The following is a 21,116-nucleotide window of genomic DNA, read 5'->3' on the forward strand; positions in this document are numbered from 1 at the left end:
ATGACCCAGTGGTCTAGTTAATACAATTTTTATTATCAAACATAATATTAAAATGAACTCTTGTTTTTTGAAAATACAGCTTCCTATGTTCGAATGAGCTGCTCCGACCCTCGGTCCTGACGGACTCCAAAAGTCCGACATTATACAATCAAACAAATAAATAAACACAAGGATAATTGTGTCTTATTGTTGAGTAAATAACAGTGTGTGGTTTAGAAAAGAATGCAAAATCAGAAGGAAAACACGATGAAACAATACAGATTTCAGTTTCCTGAGCCCCTACTCTCCCCCTAACTGACAGCAACACAAGTCCTACATTATACACTTAAAATAAAGAAGTAAAAACAATAAGTGTGGCTTGATATTGAGTTAGAAAAAGGTTGATAAACGCTGTGAGAATGGCTCTGCGGAGAGCATTTCTCCGCCATCCCAACTCTTCTATTACCAACGTTCAGGGAGCTCTATGCAAGTCAATGGGACTCCCTGATAGTTGAATATCGACGCTAAAGGCCCCCCCTCTGCGTTTGATAGTGACGCCAAGGGATCCTGACATAACGTCACTATAGGACGAGTTGGGAGTGAGAATGTGTTGGTTTGGTTCAAAGGGGCAGTAGAGTGATTTAGTATTGTACTTTTATAGAGTTGGCACTCTCACAAGAGACCGCTTTAAAAAAGAAATAAATGCAACACAGGCTGAGATATCCTGAGTCTGAAGCCTCTAGTCTCCGGCAGCATCTGTTATACCCTGAAACTGAAGCGTTAACTTTAATTAAATGTATTATGTCAACAGATTTCACATAACTGTATAAATTAGCCTTTGAACACTTTTATCAGTGAGGTTATTATCTCTAAATGCATCAGCTGGGTCTGAAGACTAAAACATGCCCGGAGGTTTACTTTACTTTATTTTAATCTCTATTTCCTGTATGAAATCAATGTCGTTTTGGGTTCAACTTGAAGCTCTAGGGTTCTTTCAAGGCAGGGGTGGGAGGGGATGGGTAGAGATTTGGGGGGTTAACTTAATGAAGGGAAAACACTGCTTCAACTGCAACATTGTATGATTGTATCCGTCCTTCAAAAGACATGTTAAATCAAAAGTGTGGGGTGTGTAGTGAGTAAAGGTTGCCCACATGTGATGTGTTCTGATCAGCAGCATGCCCCCCCCCCTTCAGCAGAACACAGTGCTCAGTCTGCAGCTCCCTCACACGTCTACTGAACATCAGTAAACCTACAGAGCAGGGTATGGATTTGGATCCAAAGCACGGGATTATATGCCTATGTTTCTTCTTTCATCTCATCTGCCAGTCTGTCAGGAAGCTGTCTGCTCTTTCCAAGCTGCCAGCCACTCCCCCGACCACCCAATGTGCATATCAGTGTGCGTTGGTGAGGGATTGTAGATGTGACAGGCTTGCCAGTAACTCTACTTTAATTACTTACTTTCATGTATAAGTTCTTGGAAGTCTGGTAACCTTGTTAGGTTAAATAAATTGTCAACAGCAATGAAGACTCTGAGAATCCTGATAGACTGAGCTATGAGGGGCCGTGTAGGCCACAATTCAAACTAACCTTGCACACACACTACTGAAAACATCTGGCCTTGCACACACACTACTGAAATACTCTCACATTCACGAGTGAACACCTCACACACACACAACTGAAAATTAAACCTCACACACTTACTACTGAAAATTAAACCTCACACACTTACTACTGAAAATTAAACCTCACACACTTACTACTGAAAATTAAACCTCACACACTTACTACTGAAAATTAAACCTCACACACTTACTACTGAAAATTAAACCTCACACACTTACTACTGAAAATTAACCTCACCACATTACTGAAATACTCTCACATTCACTACTGAAAACCTTACACACACACACGCTCCTGAAAACATTTTACTGAAAGGTTCTCAGTACGGAATGTGCATGTGTTTCACCTATGTGTGTGAGGTTAATTTTCAGTTGCGTGTGTGTGAGGTTTAATTTTCAGTTGTGTGTGTGTGTGAGGTGTTCACTAGTGAATGTGAGAGTATTTCAATAGTGTGTGTATGAGGTTAATTTTCAGTTGTGTGTGCGTGAGGTTTAATTTTCAGTAGTATGTGCGTGAGGTTTAATTTTCAGTTGTGTGTGTGTGAGGTGTTCACTAGTGAATGTGAGAGTATTTCAATAGTGTGTGTATGAGGTTAATTTTCAGTTGTGTGTGCGTGAGGTTTAATTTTCAGTAGTGTGTGTGTGAGGTGTTCAGTAGTGAATGTGAGAGTATTTCAGTAGTGTGTGTGCAAGGCGAAATGTTTTCAGTAGTGTGTGTGCGAGGTTAGTTTGAATTGTGGCCTACACGGCCCGTCATACTGAGCGGACTTCATCAGTTACACCGGCGTGATTTGGTTCCTGTAGATCCATGCATCTGATGATCAAAGAGCTGTTTCCTAATTAAATGTTAATAATAAAACTAAACATGAACTTTTCATTTGAAAATCTATCCAAACTAAACTAAAGGTAATATTTCAAATGGATTCAGATGAGTTCATTCAATGCTGGAAGCTCCAGAGTGATTAGAAATCCATAACTTCATCATGACAATTATTATGTTGCACTGATAACATTAACTGTATAATTAGCATTAGCGTTAGCATGACTCAGTGTTTTGCCCACGTTGGGGCAACAGAAGAAGGTGTAGTGCATTGATATATGATCAGTTGAAAGGATTTTGAATGTGAGACCAGTATTCACTCTTCTTAAGAGACAAACAGCTCTGCTTAATGTCCTGAGCAGCAGGATGAGAGCTGAGAGAGAACCATCACAGTAAAGTCAGATCACATGTCATTCAAACAATGTGAATGGTAACTAATATACAACCAATGTAAGTACCCTAAAGATAGGAGTGGTTCCGTGACCACAGACTGATTATTAGGTCACCCGTCGCTTCAGTAAAAACAACAACATTTCTTTCTAAACTTTGTACGTCTCTGTCCATAGAGAGCTAAAGCAGTAACTTGTAATTACTATCTGAGAAGTACTCAGATGTTTTTCTTGAGTAAAAGTAGAAGTACAAGAGTGTAGGAATACTCTGTTACAGTAAAAGTCCTGCATTCAAAATGTTACTCAAGTAAAAGTACAAAAGTATTAGCATCAAAAACATAGTTAAAGTACCAAAAGTAAAAGTAGAATAATATATATGATATGTGTTGATGCAAAGTTATGCAGTGAAGTACAAATGTACACGATTTACCTCTGAATTGCAGTGGAGTAGAAGTTCAAAGTAGCATCAGAAATGAAATACGCAAGTAAAGTACAAGTAAATTCACTGGTCCAACCCTTTAGTAACTCTACTAAATATCTGTATCTGCTGTAGCAATATAATGGCCGCTCTGCTTTAGAAACAGCAGCGGCTCTGAAAGCCTTCGTCAGTGAGCAGTAACCCCAGCAGACCCCAGACCAGGCGTCCTCCCTGGAGTAGTCATTACCAGCTCTCTGAGAGGGGCTCCATCAATGGAAGGAGGGAGGGAGAAGTTTTCAAACACGCTGGAAGGGCTGCACACAGAATAAACGATCACATGAGACTGGGTTCAAAACTGGAAAATAGCACATCCTATATGGATGAATAAAGCAGCGACGTGCAGTCAGTGGAGGCAGGGGAGGCATAGCCTCACCTGTCATACTCCAATGTAACGGAAAAACAATTAAAGAAAAACTAAATAGTAATAATAATAAAATGTCTCCACTGATCTTGTGTAAGTGTGATTTCTGTATGATTCCAATCGCTTTTTATAGTCAAAATCAGCAAATTTGCCGAGCTCCGCTACGGGAGCGATGAGAAGTGAGGCAGGGACGAGCACTGCCTCTCGTAAGCCCACAGTAACTGGCTGGAGCGCGGGCACTAATTTAGCGCGGCCACTTATTTTGTGAGCGCGCTCAAGCCATTTACTGTGGGGTGAGGTGAGGCACAGATGAGATCTGCCTCACCTCAGAATGCGTCACCCCACAGAAACTGGCTGGAAAGCGGGCCCTAAGCGCATGCCTGTTCCCATCTCACTGTAGGTCACCAATGTAATGTTTGTAGATCCCTTTATTACATTTATCCTCGCCATCCATAGTCTCTAAATAACTTATTTCACGTATATATGATATTTAGGCCCGCTGGTCTCATCGTACAACGGCAATGAAAAAATCACCAGGAGAGGGGGCGCACGTGAGCCCACAGGTTCTTGTTGCTACTGTTATTCTACCGCAAACAACAAACTAGACTTTTGAAACTACAGGAAGATAAGGAGGACTTTTACAAAACAGTAGTAGAGATTGTTGTCCAGAAGGATAGCATGGACTTATATTCATCTTCAAGTCAAGGTAAGACCACAACTGTAATGAAAATGGGATCTTACTTAGAAAGAACAATCCAATATTTAGATTTTGGGTATCTTTTTGTTGATCGGTCTGTTTAAAATTAATCATAGCATCAGACTAAAAAAGCTTTTGAAAATAACAGAATATTTCGATTAAGGTCAAAATAGGCTATAATATTTGTAAATCTGACTCTGAAAGAGTCAGTGCCTCACCAGCCATGAACCTCACCGCACGTCACTGGAATAAAGTGATGCTACATGTAGCAATCACGGGGAAAACTATAACAAACCCAGATCTTCCAGTTCATTTTCTTTCATCAGTGCTATGAAAGCCATAGAGTTGGCAGCAGTTGTGTGGATCAGTGTCCTCCCTCTGTCTGCACCCTGTGACCCACTTCCTGTGAATCCTCCTGCTGCTTTACACACCCTGAGCTAACCAAACCCCCCAACATCCCACCATGAGCTCACACTCCTCTCATCTCAAAGCTCTAATCGGGCCAAGTGAGCACAGAGGCATGACAGCAGTGTGTTCTGGCTGAAAGCGACCCAGAGGGGAATACTGAGTGAAAACATGCAGCTGACTGAAGTGTGTCTGAAAGGAGACACACAACAGAGAGATGTGGGGGAAACACACAATCAAAGTGTTGCACTGAGGTCCACTGTTCCCCCTGAGAGCAGTGCTGTCCAAACACACAGGCAGACAGTGTTAACAGGGTTAGGCAGTATACATATTAGGGTGAGTGGAGTCAGCCATATCAACTATTTATTGTTAAACCTTAATCACAGCTTAACTTGAAGTTATTTTAGACCTGATCCTACTAACAAGCAGTGGTGGAAGAAGTATTCAGATGCTTTACTTGAGTAAAAGAAACAATACATCTTTGTCAAAATACTTCATTAGAAGTAAAAGTCCTGCATTCAAAATCGTACTTAAAGATCCCCTATTATGCAAAATGCACTTTTTAATGTATGGTATTATAAATGTCTCCCCTGTGTGTTCAGAGAATCAGATGTGAAGCCGCACAAACAAAGGACGAGTTGAAAGATACGTAACATTCAAATTTGATGTAATTTGTGGGTTCTACGACATTAGCAACAAACCAACTACGGCAAAATGTACTCAAAGTATAAAAAGTACTCATTGTGCAGAAAAATTGTATTTTTCGCATCACGTAGCACGTTTTTCTGTTGTTGACAAACAGACTCCTAATTGACTTTTTGAAAAAATATTTAAGTAATCTGACTCTTTTGTGATTTAAAGAGTTGGCTAATAGTTTAATTTTCAGAGATGCATTTTGCTAAAGGTAGCTAAAGCTGTTAAATAAATGTAGTGGAGTAAAATGACATTATTTCCCTTTTCAATGTAGTGGAATAGAAGTATAAAGTAGCATACAATGGAAATACTCCAGTAAAGTACCTCAAAATTGTACTTTAGTGCAGTACTTGAGTAAATGTCCTTAGTTACTACCCTCCTCTGCTAACAAGCATTGTGTGTGTACCAAAGCCTAATGTATGTCCCCTCTCCACTGATGCCACACTGAGGAACTACATGTTCCTTCATCACCATGAGTTTTGAGCCCTCCCACCGTAAAGCCAAAGCTGGGATCCAAATGGAACCGTGGTTTGGTTTATTTCTAGTGTGAAACAGTTGCGATAGTGTGAATACATTTTTTTGGACACATTACTGGATGTTCTGGCAGGAATAGACATGTTATCAAAGTTGCTCAGCTCCTTTAAGGAATGTCTCAGTGTGTTTTCTGATGTGTGAGACAGAGAGGATTTCAACTGCTGTCTGGAAGCCGAAGTAAGAACAGTCAGGAAGCCGAAGTAAGAACAGTCAGGAAGCCGAAGTAAGAACAGTCAGGAAGCCGAAGTAAGAACAGTCAGGAAGCTGAAGTAAGAACAGTCAGGAAGCTGAAGTAAGAACAGTCAGGAAGCTGAAGTAAGAGCAGTCAGGAAGCTGAAGTAAGAACAGTCAGGAAGCTGAAGTAAGAACAGTCAGGAAGCTGGAGTAAGAACAGTCAGGAAGCTGGAGTAAGAACAGTCAGGAAGCTGAAGTAAGAACAGTCAGGAAGCTGAAGTAAGAACAGTCAGGAAGCTGAAGTAAGAACAGTCAGGAAGCTGAAGTAAGAACAGTCAGGAAGCTGAAGTAAGAACAGTCAGGAAGCTGAAGTAAGAACAGTCAGGAAGCTGAAGTAAGAACAGTCAGGAAGCTGAAGTAAGAACAGTCAGGAAGCTGAAGTAAGAACAGTCTGGAAGCTGAAGTAAGAACAGTCAGGAAGCTGAAGTAAGAACAGTCAGGAAGCTGAAGTAAGAGCAGTCAGGAAGCTGAAGTAAGAACAGTCAGGAAGCTGAAGTAAGATCAGGAAGCTGAAGTAAGAACAGTCAGGAAGCTGAAGTAAGAGCAGTCAGGAAGCTGAAGTAAGAACAGTCAGGAAGCTGAAGTAAGAACAGTCAGGAAGCTGAAGTAAGAACAGTCAGGAAGCTGAAGTAAGAACAGTCAGGAAGCTGAAGTAAGAACAGTCAGGAAGCTGAAGTAAGAACAGTCAGGAAGCTGAAGTAAGAACAGTCAGGAAGCTGAAGTAAGAACAGTCTGGAAGCTGAAGTAAGAACAGTCAGGAAGCTGAAGTAAGAACAGTCAGGAAGCTGAAGTAAGAACAGTCAGGAAGCTGAAGTAAGAACAGTCAGGAAGCTGGAGTAAGAAAAGTCAGGAAGCTGAAGTAAGAGCAGTCAGGAAGCTGAAGTAAGAACAGTCAGGAAGCTGAAGTAAGATCAGGAAGCTGAAGTAAGAACAGTCAGGAAGCTGAAGTAAGAGCAGTCAGGAAGCTGAAGTAAGAACAGTCAGGAAGCTGAAGTAAGAACAGTCAGGAAGCTGGAGTAAGAACAGTCAGGAAGCTGAAGTAAGAACAGTCAGGAAGCTGAAGTTAGAACAGTCAGGAAGCTGAAGTAAGAACAGTCAGGAAGCTGGAGTAAGAACAGTCAGGAAGCTGAAGTAAGAGCAGTCAGGAAGCTGAAGTAAGAACAGTCAGGAAGCTGAAGTAAGATCAGGAAGCTGAAGTAAGAACAGTCAGGAAGCTGAAGTAAGAGCAGTCAGGAAGCTGAAGTAAGAACAGTCAGGAAGCTGAAGTAAGAACAGTCAGGAAGCTGAAGTAAGAACAGTCAGGAAGCTGAAGTAAGAACGGTCAGGAAGCTGAAGTAAGAACAGTCAGGAAGCTGAAGTAAGAACAGTCAGGAAGCTGAAGTAAGAACAGTCAGGAAGCTGAAGTAAGAACAGTCAGGAAGCTGAAGTAAGAACAGTCTGGAAGCTGAAGTAAGAACAGTCAGGAAGCTGAAGTAAGAACAGTCAGGAAGCTGAAGTAAGAACAGTCAGGAAGCTGGAGTAAGAAAAGTCAGGAAGCTGAAGTAAGAGCAGTCAGGAAGCTGAAGTAAGAACAGTCAGGAAGCTGAAGTAAGAACAGTCAGGAAGCTGAAGTAAGAACAGTCAGGAAGCTGGAGTAAGAAAAGTCAGGAAGCTGAAGTAAGAGCAGTCAGGAAGCTGAAGTAAGAACAGTCAGGAAGCTGAAGTAAGATCAGGAAGCTGAAGTAAGAACAGTCAGGAAGCTGAAGTAAGAGCAGTCAGGAAGCTGAAGTAAGAACAGTCAGGAAGCTGAAGTAAGAACAGTCAGGAAGCTGAAGTAAGAACAGTCAGGAAGCTGAAGTAAGAACAGTCAGGAAGCTGAAGTAAGAACAGTCAGGAAGCTGAAGTAAGAACAGTCAGGAAGCTGAAGTAAAAACAGTCTGGAAGCTGAAGTAAGAACAGTCAGGAAGCTGAAGTAAGAACAGTCAGGAAGCTGAAGTAAGAACAGTCAGGAAGCTGAAGTAAGAACAGTCAGGAAGCTGAAGTAAGAACAGTCAGGAAGCTGGAGTAAGAACAGTCAGGAAGCTGAAGTAAGAGCAGTCAGGAAGCTGAAGTAAGAACAGTCAGGAAGCTGAAGTAAGATCAGGAAGCTGAAGTAAGAACAGTCAGGAAGCGGAAGTAAGAGCAGTCAGGAAGCTGAAGTAAGAACAGTCAGGAAGCTGAAGTAAGAACAGTCAGGAAGCTGAAGTAAGAACAGTCAGGAAGCTGGAGTAAGAACAGTCAGGAAGCTGGAGTAAGAACAGTCAGGAAGCTGAAGTAAGAACAGTCAGGAAGCTGGAGTAAGAACAGTCAGGAAGCTGGAGTAAGAACAGTCAGGAAGCTGAAGTAAGAACAGTCTGGAAGCAGAAGTAAGAACAGTCAGGAAGCTGAAGTAAGAACAGTCAGGAAGCTGGAGTAAGAACAGTCAGGAAGCTGGAGTAAGAACAGTCAGGAAGCTGGAGTAAGAACTGCCAGGAAGCTGGAGTAAGAACAGTCAGGAAGCTGGAGTAAGAACAGTCAGGAAGCTGGAGTAAGAACAGTCAGGAAGCTGAAGTAAGAACAGTCAGGAAGCTGAAGTAAGAACAGTCAGGAAGCTGGAGTAAGAACAGTCAGGAAGCTGAAGTAAGAGCAGTCAGGAAGCTGAAGTAAGAACTGTCAGGAAGCTGGAGTAAGAACAGTCAGGACTGAAAGAAGGAAAAGTGTTAAAAGGCCATAGGCATCATATTCCTTTAACAACAAATCCATATATATTAGCATCGAAACCAATGAGCTCTGCAGTCAGGAATGTAGAAGGTTTCATTCCCAATAGTAACACACTAATACATGGAAATCTTGTATACATCATCTCTCATATGGCTCCAGTTTAATAATAGATTGTATTGTTCACTGTAAAAACAGTTCCGATGGTGAAGTCAACAAAACTAACAAAAATTATGTAATTTACATGCCCTAAAAAAAAATGTCAATGTGAGTTTAAATAAGTAACACTTAAGCAACAATGAGAACATGTTTTAAGAACTCATTAATTTGTAAATTAATATCACATTTTCTGAACTTTCTTATAAATACGTTTTGGAAAACTTCATAAAAATGCTTTTGTCAACGCCACGGTCATGCCACACCCTCAAACGAGAATACCGCGGTGTGAGACTTCCGGTTCCTATTTCCAGCTGTTCTTCAGCAGTTCTACACGTGTTTGCGTTGGATCCTTTTCAAATCGTCGTAAAACAAGTTATTAAGAGTTATTAATTACTGCTTTTTAACTAGCAAGTGTTATTGACTTTTCTTGTATTCACTGTTTCAAACGGAACATCGACATTTTAATGCATGCCAGCGCCATTACTGCTGTTAAAGTTAGACTCAGCCCTTTGTAGTCTATTTTTTCGTGCAAATGCATGTTGGGCAAAGTTTGCATCAAGTGCCTACCTATACAATTCTGTTAAAAGTGGTTAAGTTAAGAGTACGTATTAAGAATCAACTCCGCAATCTGTTCCCCTATGCCGCTCTAAGCGTTGGCCGGGCACCGTGATGCGGCCGCGGGGCTCAGAGGCTCTCCTGCCGTGCATGTTGTGCGGTAAAATACCTCCGTTAAAACTATTCCCTACTACTTTATAACCCAGCGTTATGTAAGAGTTAGTCACTAATGCGCCTATTTGATATGAATTCCTCTGTATGTATTTCGCCGTTTGTTTTACTGTGAGCAATTCATTATCTCTCTACAATCTTAGTGTACCCAATTTAAACTCATAGTCTGCAGTTACAGCATGGAGTTGTTACTATACAATATGAAGTGCAAACTATATTTGTCATGCTTATGCAACGCTATAGATGCACATCCATGTTGGAATCTGCAGGAGAGTTAACGTTAGCTCTCAGTAGAAAGTGACGGAGGTGACTTCAGTTAAGGTGCATTCAGGCGCAATTCAGTAAAATTGTGTATTGGGCGAGGATGCATGTATAACGTCAGCAAGATGTGTTCAATGTAGTACAGTAAAATGCAGTCTTTAGCGAGAAATATCAATAAATACAGTTTTATTAAGGAGATGTTTTACTACAACGTAAAATAGATATTAGACAGTATGCAAACGAGATAAAGGAGTGTATATTGAAGTAATTAGGATCTGCTGTGTAGAGAATCATGGAATTGTACTGGTATCTAACAATACCATCCTTAATAAATGCCATCCTTATAAATGTATACAGGGCCATCCCTCCCTACAGCCAGGTCACGTAGACTGCGTGGGGCCTCACCTTGCGGAGGGGGCCTCACCTTGCGGAGGGGGCCTCACCTTGCGGAGGGGGCCTCACCTTGCGGAGTGGGCCTCACCTTGCGGAGGGGGCCTCACCTTGCGGAGGGGGCCTCACCTTGCGGAGGGGGCCTCATCTTGCGGAAGGGGCCTCATCTTGCGGAGGGGGCCTCACCTTGCGGAGGGGGCCTCATCTTGCGGAGGGGGCCTCATCTTGCGGAGGGAGCCTCAACTGAGCCGCAAATGCGGCGCACCTATGCGCTTATGCGGCGCAATTAGTGTGGCGCGGCACGGTTTCGCCGCTGCGAGGCTCCACTAGCACCACTTACATTCTAATATAATGAGCATCAGGTAAACGTACCCATTTCTATTTTTCGAATCACAGATGGGATGGAGATGTAAACTATGCAGCACTAGTGTCACCACTCAAAATGATATTTTAAAACATTATCGACTCCATCATGGAACCTTTGGACAGAAACGTGCCTTGCCCTTCATTCATGTAGACTGGCCTGCGCTCTCACTTATCATGACTATGTGGTCCAGTTTCTTGCAAACCAGCCTTTTGTTGATGACTTAAACCCCTTGTAATGCATGTGAATAGCACCTCTGTTACCGTCTGTTAACAGCTAATGTAAACTGGCTCGTTATGATTTCAAGACGGATTTGATTTGTGTTGTTGAGGAAAACACATGGTGTGTCCTGATTTGTACTCAGTTTGGTGTTTCGTTTGTATATACAGGGAACAGCAGAGGTCGGCAGAGGTCGTGATGCACAGCATGAAGTTATACGCTGCCCACGAGCCAGATGCAGTTGGAATAACCATCAAGTAATAACCATGTGTCTCCATGTATGTTAATGAGTTGTGCTTTTAAACAAACTTGTTAGTGTTTTATGAAAACTGTTTTGAAATAATCACATTTTAATAAAATGCATTAACGTGTCCATAATGTTCCCTTTTTTAAATGTATTTGTTTAATCTGCAATGTTTCAATGCTATCAAATATTTAAAGGGTTGGATTGAAATCAGGAAGAGTTTGTGGTATATAGGTTCCGGCAACTCAATTGTGTTTTATAATTTACTTTATTCTCGTGTGGTTCTTAGCAGATTGTTATTTGCATTGGTTACACTTAATATCTGGGCTTTTAATTGTAGGCTCATCTCATCTTTTCATATGCAGAGAAAATCACATTAGTGAGTTTACCCAACTCCTAAAATTGCTTGGAAACACTTGACACATATTTTTAAGTTTTAGCAAAGTAACACGTTCTTGAGTAGAGGAAAACTAAAAAAAGTACGTTTCACCAACTCAAAAAATGCAAAAGTTGACTAAACTCTTCAAATTGCTTGGAAACTGTTGACATATTATTTCTAACTTTTACCAAAGCAACAGTTTTTACAGTGTAGTAGTATGGTGCAGTTTATTTTGCAAACTTAGGAAATTCACTTGTACAGTATGCAACTTATGTAGTAATAAGATGTCGCGAGTTCGAACAGTGTTCTGCAATTTCTGAAGTAGGAAAGAAACTTTTCTGATGTGTCCGCAGTATAATTGAATCAATCTGAGTATCTGGTAATTACGTTTCTCATTCTGTGTGCGCTCCAGAAAGAGGCATATGTCTCCCACCAGCTGATGGTTGTTGCTTGGCATATGGTCAACATATCTTTCTGTTTGGGTTGTGATTGAACTGCAAATGGACGACAGCAAAAACGATTACATTTTTCTCAGCATTTTGGAATGTAGTAACGACACTGCTCACCTGAATTATAACTGCACTGGAAGAAACTCACCGTTGACTTGAATTAAATGTATTAGGTTAGTTGAAAGCAATAATACGTTTAAATATTAAATAAAATAATAGGTCCAACTTAATATTATTGCTTTCAACTAACCTAATACAGTTGACATAATACATTGAATTAAAGTTTCAGTTTTTTGAACCATCAGGACATAGCAGGAGCAATGATCCTTCTTTTGTCCTTCACTTTCTCTGTCCTCTGTTGGGCTGTTTGTAATTGACATTCAGACTCACAGATGGATGTTCCTGATGCTGGCTCTCACTCCGCTGCTACACGTCCAGCTATCCGTGGAGCCTGAGACATGAGAAGAATCCCCCAGCTTTAAGGCCCCCGCTTCGCTGAGGCAATTACAGCCATCCCCCGGCCTGAGAAAGAGGGGGCCTCAGTCTGAAGATGGTAATTGCAGTTTTCATATATGTGGCCCGCTCCCTTTTATAACGCTGCCACAACCTCGCAGGTTCAGCCAACCCAAACTCGTGTCTAATTAATTGGAATTGGCAATTTGCATAATTGAATATCTACACATTGTAATGCATTAAGCTACTTACATCAGCTTGTGTTTGCAGACTTATACTTGCCAGGCTTTTGACTCTTTTGTGTACAGCAGCACACAAGTGTACCTGCCATGAGTGTGAATGTGACCTGTCACCCTCACAACACAGAGATCCAACAGAGTCACAACATGTTTCAAAAAATGTGCTTATTGATGGGTTATACATACACTTCTCAGATAAGCCAAGAGAGCCCTGAATGTTATTCATAATGATAAAGGGCTTGGTTAACATCATGATTCAATAATGTCACAGTATCCACAACAGTTGGAACCCCCACAATATTGAACTTTTTACTGGCGAGAAAGAAGTCAATCCAAATTAAAGTTATAATAGTAATAGTAGAAATTAAAAAAATGTGGACATCAACATGGTAAAAAATACAATCTGCCACAATGCTTACCAAATTAATTAATTAATTAATCTGCAACTTTAATTTGAATTAACTTGAGTTTGAGTTGCCGCACTGTGTTGAGATTTACAGTATCTGCTCATGATGACGTTTTCCTACAAGGGAGACTCAGAGGCTCAGACATGATCAATAACTGAATTGGATTGAAATAGATTCAATTGTTTTTGAACAATCCTCCACTCTCCACAAAACTTTGTTGCAAGAACAATTGAGTAGTTTTGATCCGCCCACAGGTAACAGTGCATTTGCCCCAGTCAATGAAAGCCAACATATATAATCAATGTGTCCGGAGCACATGCACTGAGCAGCTTCCAGCGAGAGTCTGCAGAGAGCGGCCTGGAAGAGACCCAACACTAGCAGCAGAAAACACACACACACACACACACACACACACACACACACACACACACACACACACACACACACACACACACACACACACACACACACACACACACACACACACACACACACACACACACACACACACACACACACACACACACACACACACACACCTGATATCAAACACATCACATTAAAGCCATGTGCAGACAGGGCTTTTACGACTGACTGGAGGTCTGACTGTCACCTGATTGGTTGGCTGGCCGGCCAGCTGGGCCCACCTCAGAAAGTTATTCCCTCCAGAGGGAGAGTCAGCTGCCATCAGGAGCCGGCTGTTTGTGCTGCTACCTAACTCTCACTGTAATTAGACAGATTCAGGGCTGCCAATAGCACACACACACACACACACACACACACACACACACACACACACACACACACACACACACACAACACACACACACACACACACACACACACACACACACACACACACACACACACACACACACCACACACACACACACCTGCATGCTTGTCAGATGTCCTCATCTGCTTGATCAGGACTCCTGGAAGAGGTGTTACAGTACAGTAGAAGAAGAGATGAGAGAGAAGCTGAGTAGAATCCCCCTGGTGAGGCACAGATTGTCATTTGGAGCTTGTTTAACAACCAAAATATCTTTAAAATCTTTAAAAGCACAACTTTTGTTGAACTCAGAGTTCCATTTTAAAGACATAAATATCCATTTTTATCAAATACTCCGCCTGACGTGATGTTCACATTGCCGCTCTGCACACACACCTGACTTCAAAGCGTGAGAACAAAAGCAGCAGAGCCCTGCATTCCCAAATGTGAGGAACGCCACCAAATTCACAGCGCTAATAGATTCCCTGTGCATTTAGCCTAAAAAGCACAAAAGACATCTAATCCTGTTTCATAAGCACTATTCATAAATGTGCAGGAGACGGAGGCAGCGAGGAATCCAAATTGTTTTTTTCCCTCTCTGGCTAAGTGATTAAATTCATTAAAATCTCTTCAAGTAATTGCAGCTCATCTATGGCACAGTTAATATTCAATTAATAGTGCTTTTCTCACAACTGTGATTCCTTCAGTCCATCGCGCACGTCACCCCTCCATTAAATAACATTTCTCTTTCGAGGTCAATTAAATGTCCTCTAACTATTCATTAGCCATACAAGGCAGAACAAAAATCTCTCTCTCTGTGTGTGTGTGTGTGTGTGTGTGTGTGTGTGTGTGTGTGTGTGTGTGTGTGTGTGTGTGTGTGTGTGTGTGTGTGTGTGTGTGTGTGTGTGTGTGTGTGTGTGTGTGTGTGTGTGTGTGTGTGTTCTCCGTAGCGTGTTTGGCCAAGGCTGACTGGCTGCCAAACAGCCAGAGACAGAGCGGATGAATCAGCCTGACAGGGTGATCCAGCCTGGTGTTCACGGGCTGACAGCTCAGGTGCTCAGAGAGATGGAGACACAACAGATTACATTTAGGCCACTGAGAGAGGGGGGGGGGGGGGGGGGGGGGGGGGGGGTTAGAGGGGGAGATAAAGCAAGAGAAGGAAGTACAAAATGGCTTTTGGACTCTGGAAACTTTTCCCGGAGATAAAGCAGAAAATTGGAGCTGGGTTTGTGTGGGTGGTTCTGCTCTGTCAGTGTGTAGTGGTAATCCTACCAGAGTGTGATGAGATGAGGATGGGATGGGGATGGGGATGGGGATGGGGATGGGGATGGGGATGGGGATGGGGATGGGGATGGGGATGGGGGGGAGGGTTAGGGAGCAGTTAGTGAAACAGTCTGCCGTTGATATTGGTAACATTTCTGGAAATGGAGTGGCTTATAATATGACCCAGGGCCCCAGAAAGGGGAGTTAGTGAAGGCGGGAAATAAAACGTTTATTTATTTTATTTCAATTCTAAGTTATTAGTGGCACGACTTAATAAAACTTGTTTTGATACATTTTTCTTTCAATATTTTTTTTATAAATGTTTTCTTATTAAAATAGTAGTATCATCTGCACAGCAATGGTCTCTGAACGCAGATATGAGCTGAGTGACAAACAAGGTCATTCATCATCTTCTTACTAATATTGTCAATCTGACAATAAGATAGGACCCAATGATAGAAACATTTAGCCTCTTTCCCAGAAGGCTAGCATGATCGCAGGATCCAGATTCATATGACCCTGACACTATTTAAACATATCAAAACACCATGAACTCTTTACTCTGGAGTATACCTTCAGTTACAAGTTGTTACTTTGGACTTTCAGACTATCACTACAAAATATCAACACATGTTTGTGATAGCTGAGGCTGCACAGCTGATTTAAGGGATTTCAAATGAACTCAGCTATACCACCATAGAAAATGTACATTGATCTACTAATTATATTATCTACACATTGTGATATGGGACGTGATGTGGTCATTTCACAGTTCTTTACGTTTCTTTCAATGCAATCACTTTTAAAGTGTACTGTAAGTAGTAATATTAATGCTTTTTTAAAGTTATTTAAATTCAAAAGTATATTAAACCAAAATGTGTAGTTATGTGTAGTACTGCCTTTTGTTTTTGTTATGTTTGTTTTGCCCCTGCTCTTCTTTGTAAAGCGACCTTGGGTCTCACGAAAGGTGCTATATAAATCCAAGCTATTATTATTATTATATTGGTTAAACTATGCTTTACCAACAAAACAAATCTCTTAATAGGAGAACAATAATAACACTTTGTTGCAACACAATACAAATGATTCAGTTGTGCTTCCAGATTCAGGATGTATAACAGCAAATCCAATACCAGTGGCACTTCTGCAGATTTAAAGGCGAAACAGCCTGTTGGTACAAAACAGGAAGTAGCGTGTGACTCAGAGTGTTGGCTGACCCATCCACCCCCCCTCCCTCTGAAAGCACTCTGTGACAGCAGCACACTCCTGCTGCAGTTTGGAGGGCACAGTGATTGCTATCACGACTGCAGGAAGTCACTTGTCAAGAAAACAGAGTGTAGGTTGTTTTCGGTGTTTGAGAAAACAACCAAATGCTGGAGTAAGGACAATCTGAGCGTGGCATATCCATCACAGATTCATCCAGAAGCATTTCCCTCCAGCAAGGACTTTGAGAATTGTCCTTTAATGTTTGCCTAAATAACACAGCCCTGTCTTTCCTGCTCTCTCTTTTCCCTCGGATTCATCCTAATGTAAATACAGTTGAGCCACTGTGAGTGATGTCCCTTCACTGGACACACTGCGGGGGGGCTGCTCTCAAAGTGGAGTCTTTGGGGGAGCAGCGGGGGAGCCATGGCATTGAGCAATTGTTAAAACAAATTTGTATTTCAAGTAGCAATTATACTAACGAGAAAAAGCACGAATTACTATTTTAATCACAAGTTTCCTAACTAATTCTATTAGATTCTGCAAATGTACAATGATTTAAAAATGTACAATGATTCTGCAAATGTCATTCTAAATGACTTCTTATAATGGAAACTGTGATGAAGCAAAGGTCCCGGGGAACAACATGGGGCTATCCTGGATCTGTGAGATGATCCCTGTGTACCAGAGATGTTCAACCACAGAGCGTCCTATAGGCTCTTTCATTGCACAAGGCTAACCCTGTGCTAACTGCTGGCATATAAACATCAACTAATCACAACATTAATCTCACCATGCAACGGTGCACTTCTGAAAGCAGCCCATCTGTGAAGGCTTCCCAATTAGCTGCCATCATATGGCACAGGATGGAAGAGAAGTCTACACGCTGTCCTTGGTACACTACAGGAAAATAATAAACGATATGCGTGGCTAATCTGCTGTTAGGCTGCAGGATTTCATCTGCAAAGCCCTCAAGATAAAGTCCAGGCTTTTCTTGAATCAGAACATTGTGCTCCTCTGAATAGGTAAAGTCTTTCGTATTGTATCTCAAGCCAAGTGTTCGTTAGACAAATAGCTCACATTGTGTGCCCAGACAAACAGCAGTCAGGAGCATGGATCAGGGAAACACACGCTTTACAATAGCACAGAAACAACAGCAACACCATAACTAGCATTAGAGCTGTGGTGCAACATCTGAGAGAAGCAACCAAAGTGAGTGGACAAACATCCACCCCACAGAGGAGGTGTGTGTCCTTACCTTGCGTGCACCCGTGTTCAGCTTGATGGGCGTGAGGAAGGGGTCAAAGATCATGTGTCCGGTCTTGATGTTCACTGGAGACTGCCTCTTCCCCTGAGAGCACAGGTTCCAGGCGGAGTTCACCAGCCCCCAGAACGACGGCACTGCAACACAAACACAGAGAGGTGTTCAAACGGTGAGGCTCTGCAGCGAGGAGATAGAGGGGCATCCCCCCCCCCCCCACCCCCCACAGTGAAGGCCAGAGTTTGTGCTTTATAATGAAGAGGTGAAATGTAGTTAGACGGGTTAGCTGAAACTGTAGCTGGGACTGAACCTGCAGATTGCTCCTACATTATATTTATTTAAAAGTTCTTAGGTTTCCTTTAATTTGAAAAAAACATATTCTAACAGGATTTTGATGTACTATCATTATTATCATCATACTTCTTTTTGTATCTATTTATTATTTTCAACCTTCAGATTTCAGCTGATTATTCTGTGTTGCTTCAGCACATGTTCCTATACTGCAACATACCACAGCTCAAATATGTGCAGGTTTGTAGTTCAAATATAAATGAATAAATCCAGGACTCTTGAATCACATGACATTAAAAGGTAGAGGTCAAATCATTCAGACAAACCTTCCCACTTACATAGGGACATCAACGTTTTACAATCACAGAGAAGTGATAGCAGTATAAAGAGATGAAGACTTGTTGAAAGATCAAATCAAGACTGAAGTCAGAAACCTTTTCTGCCAAAATGAAGTAAAAATTGTAGGGACAGTATTAGAGTTCATATTCATTTATCACTACCCCATAGTATATATCTTTTATAAATATCCATTCACAATTAGCTCAAGCTGACACATAACACGGTTTCAGCTGAAGTGGTGTTCTGGATAGGGTTTGCTTCACTATCATGATGTTATGAGACTGACAAGATCTGAGGAAGAACGATCCAAATCAAAGTATCCTGGCTGTTAGTCCTAACATTATATCCCATGTTTACCACAATGCAACCTAACGATTCATTAGTCCCTAATTTTGAGTGCTCTTAAGTAAGCCATAGCTGATCGTACTGCATAAAGCCAACACATCAGTCTCTTTTTAAACATTAAAATGAGCTACATTAAGATGACATGCTCTATCTGTGTGTTGATTGTATTGATACTATTTGGTCCAAAGCCGCTCTGAATAGAGAAGGCCTTACAGAATGGCCTATCAGCAGCTATAAGACATGTTCTATAAGAGAGATCTGGCCTGAGGATGCTGCACTGTGGGGGTGATGCTATCTCAGCCAGCCTCTTCTTATGTAACTCTTGGCCGCCGGGACAAAGAAGGCAATCCCTTCAACGGGGGGGGGGGGGGACGACGACAAAGGCTTATCGCCCTCTATTCTAACAGCCAGTCTTTTGCTGAAGCCTAAAGCACAATTCTTCATTTAGCAACGCACTCTTATACGGAGATGAGTCACTGGAATTTTGTTATGCAAATTCCACTGAGACTTTTCCAACAAGAGCAGAGATAATTTGAAATTTGAAAAGATGCAAATTCATAATGAATCAACAGGACGAGGAAACAACGGCGTGAAAACAAAAGATCTGGAGCCTTAGCTTGAGTTTCTCATGGACAGGCTGTACAGAGAAAGCTCTGCTCAGATAAAAGCATGGCGTCAAGGGGAACATTCATCACCCACTCTGCCTGAACATGGAGTTAGCTTGATACTTTGAGTTTGTTTAGTTCCAGAAGGGTAGCGTGGTCAGGCTGGGAAGAGTGTACATTTTCCAGATTTGTTATTTCCAGCTCCAATTCCTTAAGCCGTTGAACCGATGTCCTTTTCAGATATGAACAGTGTAGAATGAGTCGACCTCTAATGACTGCCTTAAATGCATCCCACTCCACGGCTGTGTTTGAAACTGAGCCTTCATTATTCAGCCAATAATCCATTATCTCCTTTTTTATAAATTCCAGGGACTGTCCATCTCGGAGTAGGGATGTATTAAATCTCCACCTAGTGGGTGGGGTTCTTGGCATTTGGCCTAAACGAAACGCTATGATCGAAGCATGATCTGATATTAAGATGTTACCTATGGACGTTTGTTCTGTAACAGAAATGAGTGACTTTGAGATAAGAAAATAGTCTATCCTTGAATAGGATGTATGTGGGTTGGAGTAAAAGGTATATTCCCTTTCCAACGGGTGGAAAAATCTCCATACATCCACTAATCCCAACTCTTTTTCCATTGCGTCAATAGCTTTCTGAGCCCCTGAGGGTCGTAGTATACCCCGCCTATAGGTTTTATCAACTTGAGGGTCCCTAACTTTGTTAAAGTCCCCGCTTAATATTATATACGAGTTTCCGAATTGTCTTATAGTATTGCTGACGTCTATAAAGAGACCTGGCAAGTCCGCTGTTGGGGCATATATATTCATAAAAGTACATCTAATACCATATCATTCAGTATCGATAGCTATCCATCTCCCCTCTTCATCTGATTGTTGTTTAAGTATTTTCATTTTGAGATTCTTTCGTATCAAAATGGCAACTCCCCTCTGGCTAGAGGATCCAGCACTATAAAAAACCTGTCCTACCCAGTCCCTCTGAAACAACAAAGAGTCTTTTTTTTCCAGGTGGGTCTCCTGCAAGAAAGCCAGATCCGTTTTTTTTTTTTTTAAATACAGTAAAATCTTCTTCCTTTTAGTGGCTAGGTTTGCACCCTTAACATTTAATGATGTCAATCTAACCAGATCACCCACTATCCATTTCCAGATTATTTGACAAACTGCAACCAGAGCACACGTTAAAGGGCCCATGTCATGCTTTTCCGGTTATTACCCGTCCCCTTGTGTGTTATGAAGGTTTTTATGCATGTAAACGGTGTGCAGAGTCAAAACCCTCAAAGTACACCCTGTAGCGAGTAAAACTCTAACACAGAAAATACCTCCCCAAAACGCCTCGTTGGAGATACGTCACTGTCCATTTGATTCTTCCATTTCGTTCCGGGTATGGCATGATGTCATGCCGTACCCGCTTTGAGAACACTTTAATGATCAATCATTATAAAACATATCATATATATTATTCTGAAATGGACCAATCTGCACAATGACTACTTTTGTATGTTTATTTTGATGGTGATATTTTAGTACTTTTACTTGATTAACATTTTGAATGCAGGACCTTTACTTGTAACAGATTATTCCTACACTCTGGTACTTCTACTTTTACTTAAGTACAAGTTTTGAGTACTACTTCCACCTTGACCTTGAAAGGTCAAAAGTTAAAGTTGTCAAAGTTGAAATACTTTGACCTCTGAGCGCAGTGCTCAGCGTTAACTCCATGCTCAGAGGCAAGCAGCAGACCCTGAGACAGGACATGGTGGATCATTGAGCTAAAGAGACAGGTGCTTCTATCAGGA

The 21,116-nt window shown here is 41.6% G+C and overlaps 1 protein-coding gene across 1 annotated transcript in view; it reads right to left on the reverse strand.

The window, feature by feature from the left end:
* The window catches only part of ca10a (carbonic anhydrase Xa), a 261,266-nt gene that overhangs the window by 141,354 nt on the left and 98,796 nt on the right, over nt 1-21,116 (reverse strand). Inside the window, exon 3 of the mRNA XM_034132031.1 lies at nt 17,717-17,859. Within this exon, the coding sequence (XP_033987922.1) occupies nt 17,717-17,859 (143 nt within the window). The remainder of the gene's footprint in view (nt 1-17,716; nt 17,860-21,116) is intronic.

Source organism: Trematomus bernacchii, unplaced genomic scaffold (genome assembly GCF_902827165.1).
Source record: "Trematomus bernacchii unplaced genomic scaffold, fTreBer1.1, whole genome shotgun sequence".
Classification (NCBI taxonomy): domain Eukaryota; kingdom Metazoa; phylum Chordata; class Actinopteri; order Perciformes; family Nototheniidae; genus Trematomus; species Trematomus bernacchii.